Genomic DNA, 20,838 nt, shown 5'->3' with positions numbered 1-20,838 from the left:
AACTTCAGACCGAAACTCGTCGAAAAGACCCACTTTGCTTTGAAATCGACCCTGAGCCAAGATTCACCACCCCGGTTTCGAAGAAGAGAAGAACTGGTGATGTTCCACTTCGTGGGCGCTAGCATGTGGAGCGGCCCGGCAGTATCCACTGCTCCGGGACTTTTTTATCCGCCATTGAGGTGGAATGATGTCATCTGTTTCAAGGAGATGCAATGGGATGCCCTGTGCCAACAGCAATGTCATCAATATTGTTAGCCATCTTTCAGGTCGGCCCATCCCGAACGCGTGAGACCATCACCGGATTGCCAAGACCCACGCGAAGTGGCGATGCGGGACCTCTCCAAAAAAATAGGTAGCGAAGACCAGGGGAAGAATTGAACGCAATGAATGTACCCTCAACCGGAGGAACGAAGACCCGATTCGAAATCATGAACAAACCTCATCATCCATGTTGTCTACGGGTGACTAACAGCTCTACCTACTACCTAAGGTACCTACCTACCTTACCTGCCCTTCTTGACCGGCTCCATTATTCAGTCCCATGATCGGGCCAAACTTTTGGACAAAGATCTCTGGTCGTTCCACAAACATAGCTTCAGTCATCATCTCCCCCTGAGCAATCGTTTCAGCACCACGCCCGAGCATGCCTTTCTCGTATTCTGCAACCGCTTCATTTAGTTCTTCGACCCCGTGCTGTACAATGCTGGTGGCTAACTCCAACGCGTCCGCCATTGCGAGATTGACCCCCTCTCCATTCGGGACGGTCACATGAGCAGCGTCGCCGCAGAGGGTTGCTCCTGAGACTGACTTCCAGCTCAGGTCCTCTTTCGACAATGTGTATAGCGACCAAGCCCAGAAGTCGGTTGCGTGGCGGATGAGGTCTTTGGTTCCCTCTGCCCAATCTCCATAATACTTGGAAGAAAGCAACATCTCGCGAATGGCTTCAACGTTTCGGAGGTCGAGCGTGCGGAAGAAATGCTCCGGAGTTTGGAATCCAAAATAGATGCGGTAGGAACCGTCGCCTTGCCTCTGTGTGATGGTGATCTTTTTGTCACCGATGGCCAGGTACATTCCGGGGCCAAATTCCCCATCCATGGTTTTGTAGAGTGGGTTGTCACGGCGGATCCTTCCTTCGAGATAGGCTTTTCCAGCGAACTGGGGTGTAGCTTTCGTGATCTAGGCGACGAAGGTAAGGTAGTCAGTGTCGTATATAGGTACTAGATAGGAGACTGGGATTTCTTACCACCCGCCGCACCTTGCTCCATGCCCCATCGGCTCCAACAACAAGCCTGACCCCAGACAAAACTGTCCCATTTTCAAAGCGTAACCGAGGCCTTCCATCATCTCCAAACGTCACTTCTTTCAAAATATGCCCCCACCTGATCTTGCCCTCGGGCACAGCATCGAGCAGAATTTTGCGGAGTTCGGCGCGGTCGATCTCAGGGGCGTCACGTCCTTCGCCCATTTGGAATATCCTGTTGCCATTTTTGTCGCCCAGTGCAAAGGCAGTGTCGGCATACCTCGCACACTCCTTGAACTTGTCGAATAAACCGGCTTCTCGAAGGGCGCGTTGGCCTGTTTCGGGATGAATGTCTAGGCTGCCCCCCGCACGATTGGAGTTAGGGCTGTCATCTCGCTCGTAGACGATGTAGTTTGCGATTCCTTTGCGCTCGAGAAGCTGCGCGAGCGTGAGCCCGCATGGGCCGGCGCCAATTATGGCAATATGTGGGGTAGACATCGAGAACGCGATGGTATCGAGCACAGGATGGGACATCTGAAAGCCGCTGTGCACCACCACCTTTATACACGGACTTCCCTCGGCCCTCGGTGTTGACAGCAGGCCCGAGACCCTGCATGTCAACACTCATCGGTTAGGTACCTTAGCAATGTTAGTCGGTTGACTGGAGAGTAATATTTCCGTCGGGGTACGGAAATTGACGCGTCACCTCTACTCAATACTACACAAACGTCCTCACATCGCTAGAATATCCGCTTACAGACGCGTGTAGGTACTCAAGAGTCGCAATGCAGTGGCACGGGCTTCTCGCACCCAATAGTTCGCCTACACGTTGTACCAGTTGGACCTGAAACCATGTGCAGTCTTACATACAGGGTCATACTCGTCCGACATTGAATATGAGGTGCCTATGTATATGAAATTGCCACCCTTGATGTCTACTCCCTTCTTTTCCCTCTGGCAAGCCACTTTCTTCAACAATCATTCTCAAAATCTGTTCCCGGTACCAGCTGGTAGGAGGTAATCAAGATCGACCTTCCAACAAAGCACATGCGCCCCCCAGCTTCTCTGATACTTCAGCAATCTACTCAGATCGTCAGCATCTCTTCACTTGACAAAGAACGAAGTATTGTTGACAATCACTCACATTTCCATCCTCAAAAACCTCAAAGTGATTACAGTCCAGGTCCAAAACCAACAATCTTCTCCCGACGACCGTCTCCCACCTCTCGACCGCCTTGGACCGGTACTCACCATCACTCAACCAGGGATACGTTACCCCGCATGCCCGCTCGGTGTTCATGGTCTTGGTGCAGAAGAGCATGGCGCAGGGCACGCCTCCGCCCTTGATGTCTTCAAGTTGCCGCCGACTGTACCGTTCCAACATGCCGGCATGGCGTGAGAACTGCGCTTGGATCTGCTTTCGCAGGGGAGAGTCTCGTCCTTTGCTGCCTACAACGTGCAAAATGACTTGTTGAGGAAGAGGGTCATGATTGATCGGCAGGGGGGAGTCGATCAGGATGACACCTTTGACGGTGACGTTGGGGTGGTGGGCGCGAAGTTGTCGGGAGACTTCGAAGGCGAGCACACCGCCAAAGGACCAGCCTATTTTTAACGGGTTAGAAACCTGTCACGAACGGGGCGGCTTTTCGGGGAAACTTACCACCGAGGAGAATCTCGGGCTGCTTTGACAGCTTTGCCTTGTCTATGTAGAGCGCTGCGAGCTCTTGTATTGTCTTTGCCTGTTTCTCTGCGGGATGTGAGCCGTCGATACTGTAAATCCCGTAGATGTTGCGGTTCAGATTGTCGAGGTGGCGGTACATGCTACTCAACCCGCTGCCATCATGGAACAGGTACAACGGGGCTTTGGGAGAATCCGACTGTTGTGTCTGCAGTTGAGTGGGGAAGTCACTGTCATTGCCCGACTCCAAACCACGTTGGGAAGCATGGGGGGGTGGGGTGGTCCCGGTGGTGTGCCGGATACCCAATCCCTGAAGCTGCCCCTGGCTACGATGAGATGCAAGCTTCTTGGCATACAGCACCTCCAAGTCGACAACTCTCAGCTCGGATATGCCTTCATGGCCGTTGTCGATGGTAAGACCAAGACGGGATTGCAGTTCCTCTTGCAGCTCAATAGAGAGCAACGAGTCAATCCCGAGAGTAGACAGTGGGGCTGTCTTGTCCACCCCCGCGATATCCAGTCCGCAGATATCTTCCAAGAGATCTTTGATGCTGGTCTCTTCGCCGTCAGGAGGTGTGACAGGCGTAGAGATGGAATTCGTGGAGGCGTCAGAGAAGGTCGCCCTGCCATCTTCGGACACGGAGGGCGAGGAGTGCGTCGTCGTGACACCGGAGGCAGAAGCCTTCTTGATGACGTTCATCAGATCTCCGACTGCATTGCAAGCCTCGAGTTCATGTGTTGAAATTTGGAGAGAGGGAAGCTGACGCCTGATGGCGTCGGCCAGCTCGATGAACAGGAGACTGTCAACGCCCATCTCCGAAAGAGTAGTACTCATCCGGGTGTCATCGCCAGCCCCACAGACTTCTTTGATCATTGCCATAACGGTCTGTTCAATGTGGGGCGACTGCCGTGTCTGCTCAACTCGTGCAGCATGCTCCTGCTTCTGACCAGGAGCTCTCTTGGCCGGAACTGGAGCAGCTACCCGCTTGGACGTTGCAGGAGCAGACTTGCCTGCCGCCCTCGCCAGGCTTGCTTTGAACCCAGCCTTGTTGATCTTTCGGAACGACATGCCCTCCACGCAACTCACCACCTTGCCATCTTCTGTCATCACGTAGGCATCTGCCACAATGGCATCATCCAAGTCCACAAGACTGCAGTAAATGTCCAGGTCCCGCTCGTACACATCATTGCTGTCTTCTGGTAAGATGGCCAGGTCAACCTTTGTGCAGATGCATGCCGTTTGGTCATTGACCTTGATGTTGGCGATAAACCCAGCGGCGTGGAGCATGGTATCGATGAAGGCGGGCGCACAGACAAAGCTGCCCTGGAGTGATAGGCCACTCACGCGGAACTGCCCAAAGCCTTCCAAACCCGTAGAGCTCACCGTAAGGCGGTCCAAAGTGAGGAAAGGGTCTGAATAGGCGACGACACGCGGGAAGATGAGCTCGTAGATGGTACGCGAGGAAAAGGAGTTAGCATTCTCTCGGCCGCCAAACTCGAACGAAGTCATTTTCTGACGTCTCACAAAAGCTTCCTTGCGTGAGAAGATGGTCGAAACAAACTTGGTCGAAGCTTGCCGAAGGGTGCCAGAGCAGTGAACATGGTTTGCTCCGCTCATGAAACTGAAAATCTGTCCCTCTTGCTGAGAGCGATCTAGCTGTAGCTGCAGGTCCGAAGGTGGCGAGTTGTCGTCGTATACAAGAGGCTTGTCGAAAGTGATATCCTCCATAGCTATGGTTGCTTTGGCAAGGGAATCGTCCGTCACCACAGCACCCTCTAGCGCATACTCCATGAAGACCGAGGCGGGACACAGAGGAGTGTTTCCTACTGCGTGGGCCTTGATGAATGGCGCCAATTGCTTGACTGGGGTTGAAAACGACGTGATTTCTGGCTTGTCTGGGGGCGATGACCCCCTAGAAGTGAGAAACTCGAACAAGGGCTCTGGCGAAGCCGGGAGAGAGCCCTCCAGCTCGACTTCATTCTTAAGCTCTTGAAACGGAATGAGAAACTCGGCGCCATAGAGCGGATACTGTGGGAAGGGGTACAACATCCTGCTAGAAGTGTCGTATACCTCTCTCCATTTGACAGGCACACCGTGGAGAAAGAGCGTTCGCAACATGGTGCACAGTGCCACCCATGGCTTATCCTTTGGACGCAGAGAAGGAAGGAGAAGGGACGTGCTTGGGTCGAAGGCTGCCTTCACCATGGGGAGCGTGATGGGAGATGACCCGGCTTCAAGGACCGTCACGTTGTTACCGTTCAGCTTTGTCGCCAGTTTCTGTGCGACCTGAGAGAACTGCACTGTACCCCTGGTCTGCTTGGCAAAATAGGCAGATGTGATCTGCTCCCCTGCCTCCAAGAGTCTGCCATAAGTGCTCAAGCCAACGTCGACGGCACCTTCTGCTCTCAGACAGGGGCGTAGAGTCGCGGCATGTGCTTCAATCTCCTCCAAAATGGGGTCCATGGCAGGAGAATGAAAGCCGTAGGCCACTTCGAGCAACTTATTCTTGATTTTGTTGGCCCTTGCAAACTCACCGAATCTGGTGAGTTCATCGAGAGACCCAGCAACCACAGAATCTTTTGGGCTGTTCTCGCAGGCGACACTAAGAGCTGGAAACCCGTGTTGTGAGAGGAGACACTCTATCTCACGCGCCGGCAATGCGCAGGCCATCATCCCGGACGAAGCAGCTGGGCATTTGGCTGTCATCAAACTGGCGCGCTTGGCAACAAACAAAAGGCCATCCTCCAGAGTCAGGGCGCCCGCTGTCACGAGAGCAGCGTATTCTCCGATGCTGTGCCCAACGACAGCATCCGGCTTGAGGCCCCAGTGAATGAACATCTGAGCCAGCGCGTACTCGATAACAAAACAGGCGCTTTGTTCCACCACAGGTTTGGGTTCTGCTCTCCAGCTCTCCGAGTCCAAGAGGTACGACGAGACAGCAGGGAAACCATTTGCGGTAAGAATTCCATCACACCTCTCCACTGCAGATCGGAATCGTGGCGAAGTCAGCAGAAGCTCACCACCCATGCCGGCGTAGATGCCACCCTGACCAGAAAACACAAACAACGTCTTTCGGTGACCGGCAACCTTGAGATTGGCGACCTGGGTGACCGCTTCCTGTCTCAGCTGCGACTCGAGCTGCTGCACGTTGGAGCCAAGGACGGAGATTCTGTGGGCGTATCCTTCATTTCTCTTCCGTGCGGTGGCTGTGTAGCACAGATCCTCTATCTTAACATTGGGGTATGTCTTGATGTAGCTGATGTACTCTTCTCTGAGATGTTCCAGTGCAGCCGGAGTTTTGGCCGAGATGTTGAGGATATGAGACGATCTAGACACCTTCTCGGCTTTATTCCGACCGGCCTTCACCGGCTTCTGGGTGTTGCCGGTGTATTCCTCAAGTACCAGCGCGGCATTGGAGCCTGCAGCACCAAAGTTGTTGAGGAGTGCCCGTCTTGGGGTCTTGTCTCTCGTGGTCCAATCGGTCAGAACGGTGGGGATGACAATGTTGTGCTCCCGGATGCTCTTAAGCCGAGGGTTGAGTGTCTTGAAAGATGCCTGTGGTGGCAGCTTCTTCTCCCTCATGGCAAGCAGCAACTTGGTCAGACCAGCAAGTCCTGATGCCGCTTCCGCATGACCAATATTTCCCTTCACACTCGAGATGTATAGGGGGTTATCAGGAGCTCTCATGCCAAAGGTGGACTGTAGACTCGTAATCTCGGCAAAGTCCCCTGCTTGTGTTCCGGTGCCATGAGTCTCTACCAGTGAGATGCTGTCTGGGTCGATGTGGTTGCGAGAGAGGACTTCGTTGAACAGCTCGGCCTGAGTAGCAGCGTCTGGATGGGTGATGGATTTGGCAGTGCCGCACTGGTTGAGACCCATTCCACGAATAACGCCGTGGATGTGGTCCCCTTCACGAATAGCATCCGAGAGTTTCTTGACGACGACTAGGCCAGCTCCTTCTGCTCGGCAGTATCCATCCGCCGAAACATCGAAAGGCTTGCACTGACCCGTGGGTGACAGGAAGTGTGCACGAGACAACCCCAAGTGCATGTAGGGACTCGACATTACATTTATGCCACCCGCCAGGGCAACCGTGCACTCCCCTGACTTGAGAGACTGGCACGCGTGGTGCAGTGCGACCGTGGATGAAGAGCAAGCCGTGTCGAACACTATCGATGGTCCCTTGAGGCCTAGCGCATAAGAAATGCGGCCGCTTAGGAAGGCGCGGAGCGTTCCAGGACTGTAGTAAACATCGATGTCCTCCCTCAGATTGTCAACATAGTCTCCTGTAGCCACACCAACAAAAACTCCAAACTTGTCCTTGATGAAGGTCGGTGTCGAGTTGGGGCTGTAGCCAGCATCTTCCAAAGCTCCTGCTGCAACATGAAGAAGAAGGCGCTGTTGGGGGTCCATGCACTTTGCCTCCCTTGGTGAGATGTTGAAGTAGGCGGCGTCAAACTTGAATGCGTCATCCAAAAAGTTTCCATGGTTGGGTGTAGGTTTTGGCTTCCCTTTGCCGTCATCCTTATTTCCATAGCTGGTGATGTCGAAACGATTGTCAGGAATCTGGTCTCATGTTAGCGCCGAGGCCATGTGCACAATCACTGCTGTTGACTTACAGTAGAGAGAGTGGATTCTCCTCTCACCAGGGTCTCCCAAAACTCATCCAGGCCATTTCCCTTTGGGTAGTTGACAGACAACCCAACAATGGCATACGATTCGGGGGGGCTGTTGAGTGCAAAGTCTCCAAAAGATTCGATGATGCTTACTTTTGAAGTTAGCATGCTCGTTCTCAAGTCTCTCACCAAGGAGCCGGCGTTAGGACCCATGCCGATGACCCTGTATTGAGTGTCTGGATCCTTGTCCAGTCCTTCTCTGAGTGATTGGGTCAAAGAGCCGATTGTGTATAGCCATCCGACAGTTTCGACAAAGACGCTATGGAGGACAACTTCGAGAAGAGAGGAGCCGCTGGCGGCCGCGGCAATAGGATCAAGTAACTGTCCGGTAGCGACGGACCGAAGGGGAATTTGAAGGCATTGCCAGGTAGGGAAGGTGATCTCTCTTGTTTGGACGTCCTGGAGTACTTGGTTCACCAGACAAACGCTCTCAGCGCCACCGTGGTAGTAACCATGCACGTGAGGTGATCGGAAATGTGCTGAGGGATGCTGTGAGGCTGCAATGGTCTTGAACTGTGATAGCGATGGGCCGCTACCAGAGAGGGAAATGTTGTCGGCAGCAAAGACTGCAGAGATCCGAGGAGTCGGCGTAGTGCTCTGAAAAACAAATACATCACATGTCAGTAGTTGCTACCCAGGTAAGGATCATTAGATATCAGGTACCATACCATCTCGTCAATGTATTGGGTGAGTGTCCTCTCTACCTGGTCAACAGGCAAGCCAAAAATACTTAATGCCCATGGAAGATCGCGCCATGTATCAGCAGCTGCTTTGCTGCAAAATTGAGACACTCTAAGACCGATCCAAAAGGCAAGTCGATAAGACTGGGCGGCTGCCCGGACGAACTGCGGGGACAGGTAGGATGGGTAAGATGCAGCAAGGGCAGCGGGTAAGACACCTGTGCAGACGCCTGCTGTTTCAACGGGCTGATCTGACCCGTCACTTCGGGACTGGTATAACATCAGTTCCAAGACCTGTCTAATGAACAATGTGGTTGTCTCAAAGATAGGGTGAGACTGCAGGGCTGGTGGTGGTGTGAGAAATGTTTTGCTGTCTTGGACAAAATCGGTGATATCCTGAGGATTTCCAACTGATGATTGATCTTCTGGAGAAAGGGCGTTGTATTCCTCTTGGAAGTGATCTTTGCAGCTTTGGACAAAACCATCAAAGACGGCTTGCTCTTGTCCAAGCTGGTCCAGGATTTGATGGATAGTCTCGTGGTCTGAAAAGTGTGAGGTCGACCCCTGGCCGGGGAAGAGCAGTACGTCGGCCATGTTAAGGTAGACTGTATGGGTGATTGTCCAAGTTGGTAGGGCAGCTGTGCGAACAACTCGAGATACTTTTAAGTCTATGTTGAAAGAACAAGTGCAAAAGGCCAAAGAGATGCTCCCTTTTTGAATGCAGTTGATGTGTGTGTGTGTGAGGAGAAGCAAGTTGAAAAAGCAGGGAAGAGGCCAGACTTTAAGGTATCCTGCTTTACCAAGGGAGGGAGTACTCCACTCCAGAAAATGGCGGGCAACTGGCCCTCGCCATCCATACCACCATGTGAATGTGACCCATTCCAGTCAAATGCCGCTACTCGGCGGCCAAAAAACAGTCGGCCGATAGTCAAAGGTTAGCACTTCACGCTCCCAACAACAAAGAGATGATAAATTCCAGAGGCTCCAACCTGAGACCTCATGACTATCAGATTGTTGCTCCAGCCAAGGACAACGAGGAGAACAGACTGTTCCATCTCATCCCTCATTTTCCACATCCTCGTTGAAGCACTCTCAACTGTTCCTTTGGGCAACAGGTCAAGCTTTGCCAAGATAGTTGCACCACCTGCGACTTTGCCGCTTGACCTCATTGTTTACATGACGGGTTGCATGTATGCCTGACCTGACTACACTGGTCCCTGCAGCCCACATTAAACCCCCAATCTTGGCTCTCCTTCCTTTTTGGACTATATGACGTGGTCGGAGGTAAAGACATGGCTTTTCCAAATATCTCGCTATCGCCGTCAAATCTGTTCTTTACAAGTGACTGTGGCAGGCTCCGGTCCCCGAGAAGCCGATGTCGTGACGATCTTGTGTGGGCTCTACTCCGGTCTGTCAACCACGCCGCAAAGTGGCGACAGCAAAGCCCGAGCGTTTTACTTGCGCAAATAGCATTCTGCGGAGTTGCAACAGTAGTTTACCACTTGGTTCATAATGTGGGATTCTCGTCGAATCAAACCATGGTCTAAACAGGGACTTTTGCCTTCCAGTCACTCGTCCTTTATTTTTGTAATCCCATCACCGCCTCACAAAAACCTAGATCAACGCGCAACTACCTAGTCAACTATGGGAATCTTTGAGGAGAGAGAGTTTGTCAGGCCTGCCTTTAGCCCGCTTCCACCAGAAAGAAGAGGTGGTAAGCCGGCCAAACCGAATGAGATCTCCTCACTGCCGGGGCTCATTGCATTCAACGCCATCAACAACCCAAATCACATCTTCAGCCACCAGGTCGAATGTCATCGTCGAGAGAGCAACAGCAACAGGGAGAGGCAGTCATACATCATTCAACCAGTCACGTTTGCGCAGCTGGACAGATCTATTGGGGCATGCGCAGAGTGGCTTCGTGCCTCGCTCCAAACTGGTCATGCCGACAGAAGTTCCAGCAAAGCCCGCCCGGTGGCTCTTTACATGGAGAGCGACATCGGTTTGTTTATTCACCTCAGCGCCTTGTTGAGTCTCAATATCCCCGCTCTTCTTCTATCGGCAAGACTTGGAGCCCACAGCATTTTACATCTGCTCCAAAAGACCAATGCGGGCACTCTCCTCGTGTCACAACGCACGGAAGTAATCAGCTCCGAAATTGCACGCGGGCCATCAGCTGCCAAGATCATCACCACTGAGCCTTATAAAGCCTTTCTGGACAGCAACGGCGATACCAAGACACCTGTCCCCGAAGTGGGTGATGAATCCAAGCTGGGCCACACAGCCCTGATACTGCACTCATCAGGCACCACCGGACTGCCAAAGCCCATCCCCGTTCCTCATCGTTACCTGCTGGGATATGCCGCATGTCATCAGTTCCCGTCTTCGGAAGTTCCCTCCTGGGTCAACCTCTCAACATTACCCTTGTACCACGGTTTCGGACTTCTAGCACCTGCCCTCTCGCTCTCGGTGGGATTGACATGTTGTCTGCCGCCCTCTTCCATCATCCCCGCTGCAAAGTCGACTCTGGAGATCCTTCAAGCGTCCAAAGCAAGGTCGCTGATGAGCGTCCCTTCAATTTTGCAGGATATTTTCTCTTTGCCATCCGTCGAGGAACAAAGCACTGCCTTTGCGCTGCTGAGAAAGATGGAATTTGTCGCTGTAGGGGGTGGGGCAATGAGCCCTGACGTTGCCAACAACCTGGTCGAAAAGGGTGTTAGGTTGCTGAATCACTATGGTGTCACGGAAATAGGCGCCATTGCGCCCATCTTTTGTCCCACTCCAGGAACTGGATACAACCACCGGTATTTGAGGCTAAGATCTGACTTGGGGCTGGAATTGCGTCCTGCTTCTCCAGCTGCAAAGTCATATCGGTTGATTGGGTATCCCTGTGGATGGGGAGGAAAGCACTTTGAGATCCAAGATGACATGCAGTTAAATCCTGATTGCGATGTCGGGGAGGGCATGGAAGTAAGAGTGTTGGGGAGAGTGGACGATGTTATTGTATTGAAAACCGGAGAGAAGATTATGCCGAGGACGTTGGAGGACCTTCTGACTGGTGATGCAAATGTCAAGACAGCTGTCTGTGTCGGCCAGGGTCGATTCGAAATGGCGGTGCTAGTTGAGCCCTCTCCTTCTGCCACCACAGACCTGGAAGTGCTGAGAGAGCAGATCTGGGCGCTGGTTCTGGAAGCAAATGAGACGCTGGATGCTCATGCAAGAGTGAGCTCCAAACATGCCATCATATTTGTCACAGACGGCAAAACCATACCCAGGTCAGATAAAGGCAGCGTTATGCGTAGGGAGACGGCGGAAATGTTCAGAGCGGAAATTGATGCAGCCTACCAGGCTATCGATGCAGAGGGATCAAGCGACGATGGAGCGGTTTTCGATGTCGACAACGTCGAAGATGTCCTCAGAATGCTCTTGAGAGACGTGGTCAGTCCGTCGTTCAAGGCAGGCAGTTTAGGGAGCGAGGATGACTTTTTCGAACGAGGTTTGGACTCGTTACAGAGCCTGAAGCTTGCAAGGAAGATCACATCTTCCCTCAGACGATCTGGCAACTGCCAGGAAGAAAGCTTGACGGCCGAGTTTGTGTATCGTCGCCCAACATTGAGCCTGCTTTCTCATGCCATCAGAACGCTATTGGTGGAGGGCGAGTCAACTGAATCTCTCCAGAAGCCCAATAGTCGAACGGATGCGATGAAGGCTTTGGCGGATGAGTACGTTCAACGACTCGATTCTTCCCGGCCGTCTACCACCAACCCACTCGTTGTCGTGATGACAGGCAGCACCGGTAGCCTTGGCGCCCATGTTCTGTCCCGTTTGTCTTCTTTTTCATCGGTAACAAAAATAATCTGTTTAATGCGCGGCTCTCGAGCAGCAGCTTCTGTCTCTCCCCTTACGGGCGACCCTCGGAAAAGCTACCAAACGCAAACCATCTCGTCAGCTGGTCTCCCCCCTCTCCCGGAAGCCTCCTGGTCCAAGATCACCTTTCTCGACTCTGACAGCAAAACCCACCTTCCCCTGGATTCTCTCGCATCGGAAGTTACCCATATCCTCCATCTCGCCTGGCCCATGGACTTTCAGCTCACACTGCCTTCCTTCCGTACGCATCTTGACCTCCTCTGCGACCTCTTGTCGCTTTGCCAAAAGGCATCTTCCCTTCGACCAGAGGTTGGGGTGCGTATGGTCTTTGCCTCTTCGATTGCCGCTGTGCGTTATTTCGATGGCGATGGACCGGTGCCGGAAGGCCCTGTCGAAGCAGACGCGCCGGTCAAAATGGGGTATGCCGAGGCAAAGTGGGTTTGCGAAAGCGTAATGAAAGAGGCTGCCGAAGTATTCAAGTCACAGGGCGATAAGGCCGAGAGTGTAACTGTCAGGATCGGGCAGCTGTCAGGGCCAGCAGATACAGACAAGAAGGGGGGTGGGCTTTGGAAGACTGGGGAGCACATGCCGGTGTTGGTGAAGGCCTGCCAGAAGCTGGGGGTCTGGCCGGACTTGGAGGGGGTAAGTCATTTATATTGGATTCAAAATCCGTACAATTACTCACACAACATATCTAGACTGTATCATGGTTGCCAGTAGACCATGCAGCCCAAGCCCTTACCGAGATGCTGCTGTCGCCGCAAGTCTTGCCACCGTTTCTGCATCTCGAAAACCCGATCAGGCAGCCGATGAGAGACATCATTGCAATCATGGGGCGAGAGATGGACGTACAACCAAGTCGAGTAGACGGTACACTTGTGCCGTTTGAAGAGTGGTTGGTCCTTGCGACAAAGTCTGGTGCAATCAGTGCTTCCCTCAAAGACTTTTTTGAACAAGACTTTCGGGTCTTGGGCCAAGGACAGATTGTTTTGGACACCAAGCTGTCTAGACCAGTGTCTAAGACACTGGAGAGTGAAAGCGGGGTTGCGAAAGAGGTGGTCGAAGGATATGTAAGAAAATGGAAGGCGACGGGGTTTCTTGAGTGATACTTGTACGCATAGAAGGGTGAGATAGGTACCTAGTTAGAAGGCGGATCTCAATCTTGGCTTGGGGTTCTGCGAATGGATGTATTGGCTTTTTGTTTCTTTTTTTTCTTTGAGTGGATGAATTGCCCAGTGTTGGAACCTGAATTCAAAGTACCTTAGCTAAGGTACCTAGCAAACCGTCGTAACAAGACGAAAGATCAATGCCATCACTTTCTTTGCTAATTCTAGTTCAAGAAAAGAAAGTAGAAGAGGTCTTTTCTGCCCCTTCGTTGTCTTAACAAAGTTAAGGAAGCCTTAATGCTACAATTGCAAATACGTCCCGTGAGATAACGTGAGATTGATTTATTCTCTGATATAGGTCTGTAACCACTAACTCCAAGAAGCCACATATCCGGATACCATGAATACCTCTATGGTGCAAAAGAAAAGACGTCTTAGTCTATGTGATCGGTGGTAGTGCTCAAGTCCTTCCACTCCTCCAGTTCCTTCTTTTGACTGTCCAAGATACCACTAACAATCTGATAAGCATCGCTCCCGACGGAGAACCTTGCAGGCAGTGGGCGTCCCTGGGCCCTACCAGTTCCGGTCAAGGCTTCCACAATCAGCTGAGCGGCCTTTTCGGGGTCACCGGGCTGCTTGCGGTCGTAAGCCTCAAACGCGTCATTCGTCGCTCCCACAACCGGGGCGATGTCCTCGATCTTGTTCTTGGCCCAGACTTTGTGTCCTGGGGCCAAGAAGTTGGTTCGGAAGTAGCCAGGTTCGATGACTGTCACCTGGATACCCAAGGGGGCCACCTCTGCACGTAGCGACTCAGAGATGATGGCAGCACACGCCTTTGAAGCGCAGTATAGACCGGCAGCAGGGGTGCCACGCCAACCGCCAATGCTCCCAAGGTTCGCAACCACTCCTGACTTTTGCTTGCGCATCACTGGGAGCACGGCGCGAAGGACGTTTAGCTGGCCAAAGACATTTGTGTTGAATTCGGCTTGCACTTCGTCACGGCTAACCTCTTCGACACCTCCGGCAAGGATGTAACCGGCGTTGTTGACGAGAATGTCGATGCCTCCTGTTTTGGAAACGATGAGGTTGACAGTCTCAGAAAGGGACTCGTCAGAAGCTGTCACATCGAGTCGCTCGGTGATGGCACCCGCTGATGCGAGATCCGAGATCTTGCGGGGGTCACGAGCAGTGGCGACGACGGTATCTCCCTTAGCAAGTGCGGCTCTGGCGATGGCTTGGCCTAAACCGGAGGAGGTTCCAGTAATGAGCCAGACCTTTCTTGCGACAGCCATGTTGATGCGAATTGTTGAAGAGAAGGCTACCTTAGTGTCTGGGAAAGAAAAACGTATGTGAATCGGTTTAAGCGTACAGATAGAGCGGATCGCAGGATTGCTTGACTGGGTGCTACCGATGTGGTCGATCTGATCTTGTCTCGCCTGTCTTTTAACAGGATGGGGGTTAACAGGAGATGCCTATATCTTCAGGAACGACCCGGAGTTAAAGAAGCCTCTCTTGCGTCACCCTCGGACTATTCTAGACGGGATAGCATTGACCTGTCAAAGAAGGTGGCTGGCAAACGGGCCAACGGGACAAAACATCAATCAGACCCTGCATACATGACCCCGCATCGTTAGCCACACTAAGTCGAGAAAATGAGCGCCGAGATCAACAGTAATGCCCACCTCTAACACCGAAACGCACATGCTGATCGGCAGTCAAAAATCAGGATCCGAGAAATACACAATCCATCACAATCGCCGCGATACGCCTGACGGCAAACTATCAAACCGTGTAATGCAATTGGCCAGGAGTCACCACTGACATCATAGCCATTGGAAAACCTGCTATGGTGGCAAGCTCTGTTTGATGTTTAGCAAGAGAAATCAAGGAGCAGTGGTGTTAATCTCTGCACTCTCCCTGCATCTGCCGTTCCTCAACCTGCATTTTGAAAGACTAGATAGACGTAATGGCAGTAGAGGGCAGATGCACCACAATGCGTGTTGGACGCAGAATCCAATTTAAAGTAACACTTAGCACAGCGCTAAATGCGGGATCCTGCATTTCGGGACGGAGTAGTGGGGCTGTCCCACTTCGGCGATCGGGGTTAGGGGATAGGGAGATCTCAGGGTCTGATTCATCACAAAGGAACAAGTGACGTATGGCTAGCCAGGTAACTACCCACAAACAAATATAGGTGAAATGATGTAGCCTTTCCCACAGGCTCTCTGGCGGTGGCTGTTTCAGATATGAAGGCAGGCGTCTTTTCAGTAATCCAACAACTTCTCACTCAACAAGACCAGAATTACCACTCTTATCAACTTATCAAGATCATCCAACAATGGCTCCCCGCTCTCGCGTTTGGCTCATCACCGGCTGCTCCTCCGGCTTCGGCCTCGAGCTTGCTAAGGTCGCTGCTGCCCGCGGTGACAAGGTGCTCGCTGCCTCCCGCAACCCCGCCAAAGTCGATCTCTCCCACAAGAACATCACGGCTGTCCAGCTTGACCACAACAAGCCCCTCCCTGATCTGAAGAAGGCTGTTGCCGAAATTGTCAACGTCCACGGCGTTATCGACATTGTCGTCAACAATGCAGCCTATGTCCAGACCGGCACCCTCGAAGAAGCCACTCCCGAGGAGACGTACAAGCAGTTTGAGGCCAACTTCTTCGGCCCCCTGAACCTCTACCGCGCCGTTCTTCCTCAACTAAGAGAGCAAGGATCAGGTACGCTTGTCACCATCGGCAGCATGGCCGCATGGTACCCGATGAACAGCTGCAACCTGTACAATGCCTCCAAGGCCGCTCTTCGCTGGGCCGGCATTGGTCTTGCCGAGGAGATCAAGGACTTTGGCATCAAGCACACTTTGATCGAGCCCGGATTCTTCCGGACCAGCTTGCTCAAGCCAGGGGCCAACTTAAGCGGCACCCCTGCCTCCACCAGAATGAAGGAGTACGACGAAATCAACGCCAAGGCCGACCAGGCGTTCAAGGACTTCAACGGTATTCAGCTCGGCAACCCCGTCAAGGGCGCTGAGGTAATATACGATGTTGTCACCAGCACTGGTGTTGCCGAGGGCAGGGAGCTGCCTGGATTCTTTGCCTTGGGCAGTGATGCCACGGCTGAGATTGGAAAGGCTTTGGATAAGACTAGGGAGGATTTGGCGGAGTGGAGAGAGATTAGCAAGATCAGTGATTTCCCAGAAGGAAAGTAATGTGGGCACAGTTGGCGTCCACCACATGGGTATTTACGATGGAGCTATGTGTAGTAGAATTACTAGTCTAGTAGCGCTTCAAGGTGATATCAACTAAGTTCAAATTTTACAATTGCAATCCATTAACTCATGACTCGTGTACCTAGATATTCTCAGACTATTGTGTGTCAATACGCATAACCATTTACAGGCCCATGACTACCTAGTAACCTTTGCTTGAGTCTTCGCCTGACAATTTTGGACCATTGCTGCGAATATCATGCTTCAGGTCAAAGAGATTAACCATTGTCTTGGCAAACTTCCTAGCAGGCACCTTATTCTCAAACATAAGAATCCAGTCTAGGATATATGATATATTCTGTCTTCGGGCTTATTGTCACGGTTTGACATAAGAAGGAGGATAAGCGGACTAATGATAGCTGGACCGGAGACTAGAGCGGGGCTCACAGTCAACGGTCTAATAGTCTATATATACGGAGGAGCTAGCTAGTTAGTAGATAGTTTTATAGTGTATAATTATAAATTATATTCGTTGATATTAAGACTGTTATAGTTTAATAAGCTATTTATTGTTTACTCTTTAACTACATTAAATTAAGATTGTCCAAAAGCATACTCAACTAAGTAGTCCTTTTAAAGATTTTAGATAGAGGTTCGGTATACGTTATATACTTGCTTAAACTTTATTACGGATAAATTAGAGGTAACTTTACTACTAGTAGAGCTAACTAAAAACCCGTTTATATAAGCAATATGTTTGCTATCTTGTATACTAAGGATAAGCTACTATACAAAGATTAGTGCTTTTAATTAGCTTCTCGTATAAATTAAAGAGCTAGAAGAGAAAGCTCAATAGGCCAAGGATTATATTATCGCAGTTAATATAGGGCCCAACTACGTAATTAAATTTCCGGTACCGGAGCGTTATAGTAAAAAAAACGGAAAGCTTAGAGGTTCTTTATATAATTTAAGCATTATTTTTAATATTATTTTAATATATTATTTTAGTAAAAAGTTTATAGTATTATCCGCTGTATTTAGATTTAAGGATAAAGTATTAATATAGCTTAAGCTAGTTATGAACGGTCATTTCGAGATTAAGGCCGCTAATTTAAAAGATATTAGAGGTAAATATTTCTAAAGTTAACGGAAGTTCGAAGTTAAAATTAAGGAATTATTTACTAAATATAATAAGGTGTGTGGCGAACCTCTATTGTGACGAACCCCTATACAGAACCTTTAAAAGGGATATTAGTTAAAGGTAACTTCTAATAATTAGTTCGGTGCAGCTGAATAGTGCATAATAAAATATTTAAATTATAATAGTTAAAATACTACGATTGTAACTTATATTATATATAACGGAATTATCTATCTATACTAGTTAGTTCCTCCGTATATATAGACTTTAGGACCGTAGACCGTTGATTTATAGACGGTCCTCGGTCTACTCCTGATTGGCCGATACTAGACCGTGGACCGTGAGCCCCGCCGTGGTCCCCGGTCCCTATCTTATTAGTCCGTTCCGTCTACTTAGACTATAAGCCTCGCTCGATCGCTCGGTCCAGCCTTAATTAGTCGTCGTAGCCCTACTATCTTCTAGAACCGTAATATAATACTCCCTTTCAAGGCCAAAACCCTTACGGCCTAATCTTCTTCCACTACTAATAATATCGTAAATTTTCTCTCCTTACTTTTCTTTACTTTTATTATATTTAATCGTATATAGAAATATTATTATAAAATTAAAGAGTTTTCTAGCTTTACCTTACGAATCTTCTACTATAATTTTACCGTAATACCGTACTTTATTTATTTTACCTCCGGAATCTCTTATATTATAGCCTCCGGATCTTCGCGATACGCTAAATATATACGCTATAAAATTTCGTATAACGGGTTTAACGTTAGTTCCGTTCCTAAGTATATTTTTTTATTCCGTAATTAACCGCTCGATAGTAACCCGAACGATAGTAAAGTAAGATAGGCTTGAACGTAAAGAGTAAAAGTTTAAAAACTAACTTTTATAATTAATTATTAAGTTTATTCGAGTAAAATAAATATATTACTCTCTTCGTATATATAAGGAATATCTTTTCGCGCGGGGTATCCAGGAGGAGGATACCTAAATAATATAGTCTATAACTGCAGCTCCGCCTAGTTCTTTACCGGATACTTCTATACGGCCGGACGCCGCCTAAAGTACCGTTCCGTAGTTGCTTTACGTCTTAGACCCGTTTTTAAACCATAATTAGCCTTCCGACTTTTCTTTCGATTTTAGTATAGCCGGTCATTCCTTTTTAATTTCGTAAGGGATTACTAATAATATACCTTTTACTTCCTAAAGTAATTAAAACGTGTAATATTTTTTATACTTATATTTTGTTATACTTTTTAATTTCGTGATGTGATATATAATACGTTAGCCGTGACGTTAAAAGTATAGGTTCGATTCCTATTAAAGTTTTATATTTAAGTTTATAAATATAATTTATTGTTAGCTGGTGAGCCCTGATAGGCCTATAATATAGAACCTATATAGGGTTGCTGTAAAATACAGCAGTGCGTAAGCGGAAGCGGGAGGATACGACGGCAGTGCCGAAGGAAGGTAAACCACTGTAATACAGTGAGGTATAAAGAATAAGAATTGCCTTTATTACCTTTAGCTTTAGCCTTAAACTTTTGCCCTTTAGGAAAGAAAGAGAACTATTTTACAAGAGAGAGGAGAGGTCTATATATAGGCCTTCGTAGGCCTACTGTAGGTCCTGTAGGCCCTGGAAGCCTCTATACTACTTTAGGGTATTTGGTGGGCTTAAGTGGGTCTAGTATAAACTTACGGAAATCTATAAAACTTTCGGTAGCAAAGGTGCCCTATTAATTACACTATTGTAGCGACTTACTACGTAAGCTTGTAGCTACTTTGGAAGGTTCTAGTATCTATTAACTAAGCTTTAGGCCATAGTAGCCCTGTAAGCCTTCAAAGGTCCTTTGTAAAGAATATTCTAAAGGGATCTAAACCGGGAAGTTTCATTACTGCTTATAGCAGTACTGCCCACTGTAATATTAATCTGTAGGGTAGTAAGTAAGGCACTTAGTAGTACCTACACATTAATATTTATAAATTTAAATATTATTTTATTAATTATTTTATTAATAATATACTTTCGACTTTTTTTTATTATAATAAAAGCATATAATATTAGTTAGTTTTAAATTCTTTCGTACTTATTAACCTCGTAGTATAATATATAGTATATCGATTACTATATTAAAGGTATAGGTTCGATTTCCATCGAGGTTTTTCGGTATTTAGATTTATAAGTATTACCTATAAACCTAAATACTAATCTTTTATTTACTTAAGCTTTAATCATTTTAAGTATTACTAATAAAATACTTTTTATTTATTAAAATAATTAAAATTTACTTTTAATTCTTATAAATTATTTATAGCCGAATATCCTATTAGTTATTCTCCGATGGATTGTAGTACAATCCGTTGAGAAACGCATTAAAAAAAACGCCCCACTTTGGAAATAGGGGGTAGGATCCGTTGAGAATTTAGTTGTACGATCTAATAAGATTTTTCTTACTAAAACGAAAAAGAAAGCTATTATGAGAATTGTTTGAACGAGCTGTATAGAATAATATAAAGTGTATTATCGTACGAGCGTTATAGATTTATTAATAGTAAATATAAAGTTAGGTATAAATATGTTAGTTTAGGGTACGGCTATAGGCCTAAGAGTATAAGTAAGGAAGCGGGGCGCTCAGAAGACTCAGGGGTTTAGGGGAGCTATGTATATAAGTAGTTTACTTCGGACATTTTATTTTAGACAGAACATCGACTTTTATTTTTCTTCGTATTTTATGCCTTATATGCGTATAGGCACTTCTAGCCCTCTAATTAGGCTAATCCGGTGCTTATTATATGGCCTGCGAGCCTATAGTGTTTTTTCTTTATCCTACGTAAAGTACGGCCTATAAGCGAATTACTATTACGTAAATATATTTATTTAGAGACCTATTAAAGGTATATTTATAGTATTATAATTATTTTATATATTTTCGTACTATTTTAGTACTAGTAATATACGTAAATAGTAAAGTAAGTAATATCCGTTAAGAATTTAGTTATACGATCCGATAAGATTTTTCTAACTAAAGTAAAAAGGAAAAATATTATTAAAATCGGTTAAACTAGTTACATAGAATAGTATAGGATATATTATCGTACGAGCGGTATAGAATAGGAAATAATAAATATAAAGTTAGGTGTAAGTATATTAGTATAACGAACCTCTATATAGAACTTCTGAAAGGGATATAGGTTAAAAGTAATTTTTAATAATTAGTTCGGTATAGCTAAATAGTATATAATA

General features: G+C 48.3%; 5 protein-coding genes across 5 annotated transcripts; 2 read left to right on the top strand and 3 right to left on the bottom strand.

Annotated features, from left to right (window-relative positions):
• Positions 1 to 498: 498 nt before the first annotated feature.
• On the bottom strand, positions 499 to 1,738 carry PODANS_4_50 (uncharacterized protein; the record flags this gene model as incomplete). The annotated part of the gene is made up of 2 exons (XM_001903551.1): positions 499 to 1,176; positions 1,244 to 1,738. 2 exons carry the CDS (start codon positions 1,736 to 1,738, stop codon positions 499 to 501), a joined length of 1,173 nt encoding a protein of 390 aa, XP_001903586.1.
• Positions 1,739 to 2,856: 1,118 nt separating this feature from the next.
• Positions 2,857 to 8,557, bottom strand: PODANS_4_40 (uncharacterized protein; the record flags this gene model as incomplete). Its single annotated transcript, XM_001903550.1, has 3 exons — positions 2,857 to 7,485; positions 7,539 to 8,192; positions 8,264 to 8,557. The coding sequence occupies 3 exons, from the start codon at positions 8,555 to 8,557 to the stop codon at positions 2,857 to 2,859; spliced, it is 5,577 nt and encodes a 1,858-aa protein (XP_001903585.1).
• Positions 8,558 to 9,919: 1,362 nt separating this feature from the next.
• PODANS_4_30 (uncharacterized protein) lies at positions 9,920 to 13,248 on the top strand (the record flags this gene model as incomplete). Its single annotated transcript, XM_001903549.1, has 2 exons — positions 9,920 to 12,851; positions 12,908 to 13,248. The coding sequence occupies 2 exons, from the start codon at positions 9,920 to 9,922 to the stop codon at positions 13,246 to 13,248; spliced, it is 3,273 nt and encodes a 1,090-aa protein (XP_001903584.1).
• A 434-nt stretch (positions 13,249 to 13,682) lies between these two features.
• On the bottom strand, positions 13,683 to 14,540 carry PODANS_4_20 (uncharacterized protein; the record flags this gene model as incomplete). Its single annotated transcript, XM_001903548.1, has 1 exon — positions 13,683 to 14,540. One exon carries the CDS (start codon positions 14,538 to 14,540, stop codon positions 13,683 to 13,685), a length of 858 nt encoding a protein of 285 aa, XP_001903583.1.
• Positions 14,541 to 15,586: 1,046 nt separating this feature from the next.
• PODANS_4_10 (uncharacterized protein) lies at positions 15,587 to 16,456 on the top strand (the record flags this gene model as incomplete). Its single annotated transcript, XM_001903547.1, has 1 exon — positions 15,587 to 16,456. The coding sequence occupies one exon, from the start codon at positions 15,587 to 15,589 to the stop codon at positions 16,454 to 16,456; it is 870 nt and encodes a 289-aa protein (XP_001903582.1).
• Between the last annotated feature and the right edge of the window lie 4,382 nt (positions 16,457 to 20,838).

The sequence above is a fragment of the Podospora anserina genome, chromosome 4 (genome assembly GCF_000226545.1).
Source record: "Podospora anserina S mat+ genomic DNA chromosome 4, supercontig 1".
In the NCBI taxonomy this organism is placed as follows: Eukaryota; Fungi; Ascomycota; class Sordariomycetes; order Sordariales; family Podosporaceae; genus Podospora; species Podospora anserina.
The sequence above is the reverse complement of the archived record's forward strand: the minus strand, read 5'-3'. Positions and strand labels throughout refer to the sequence as shown.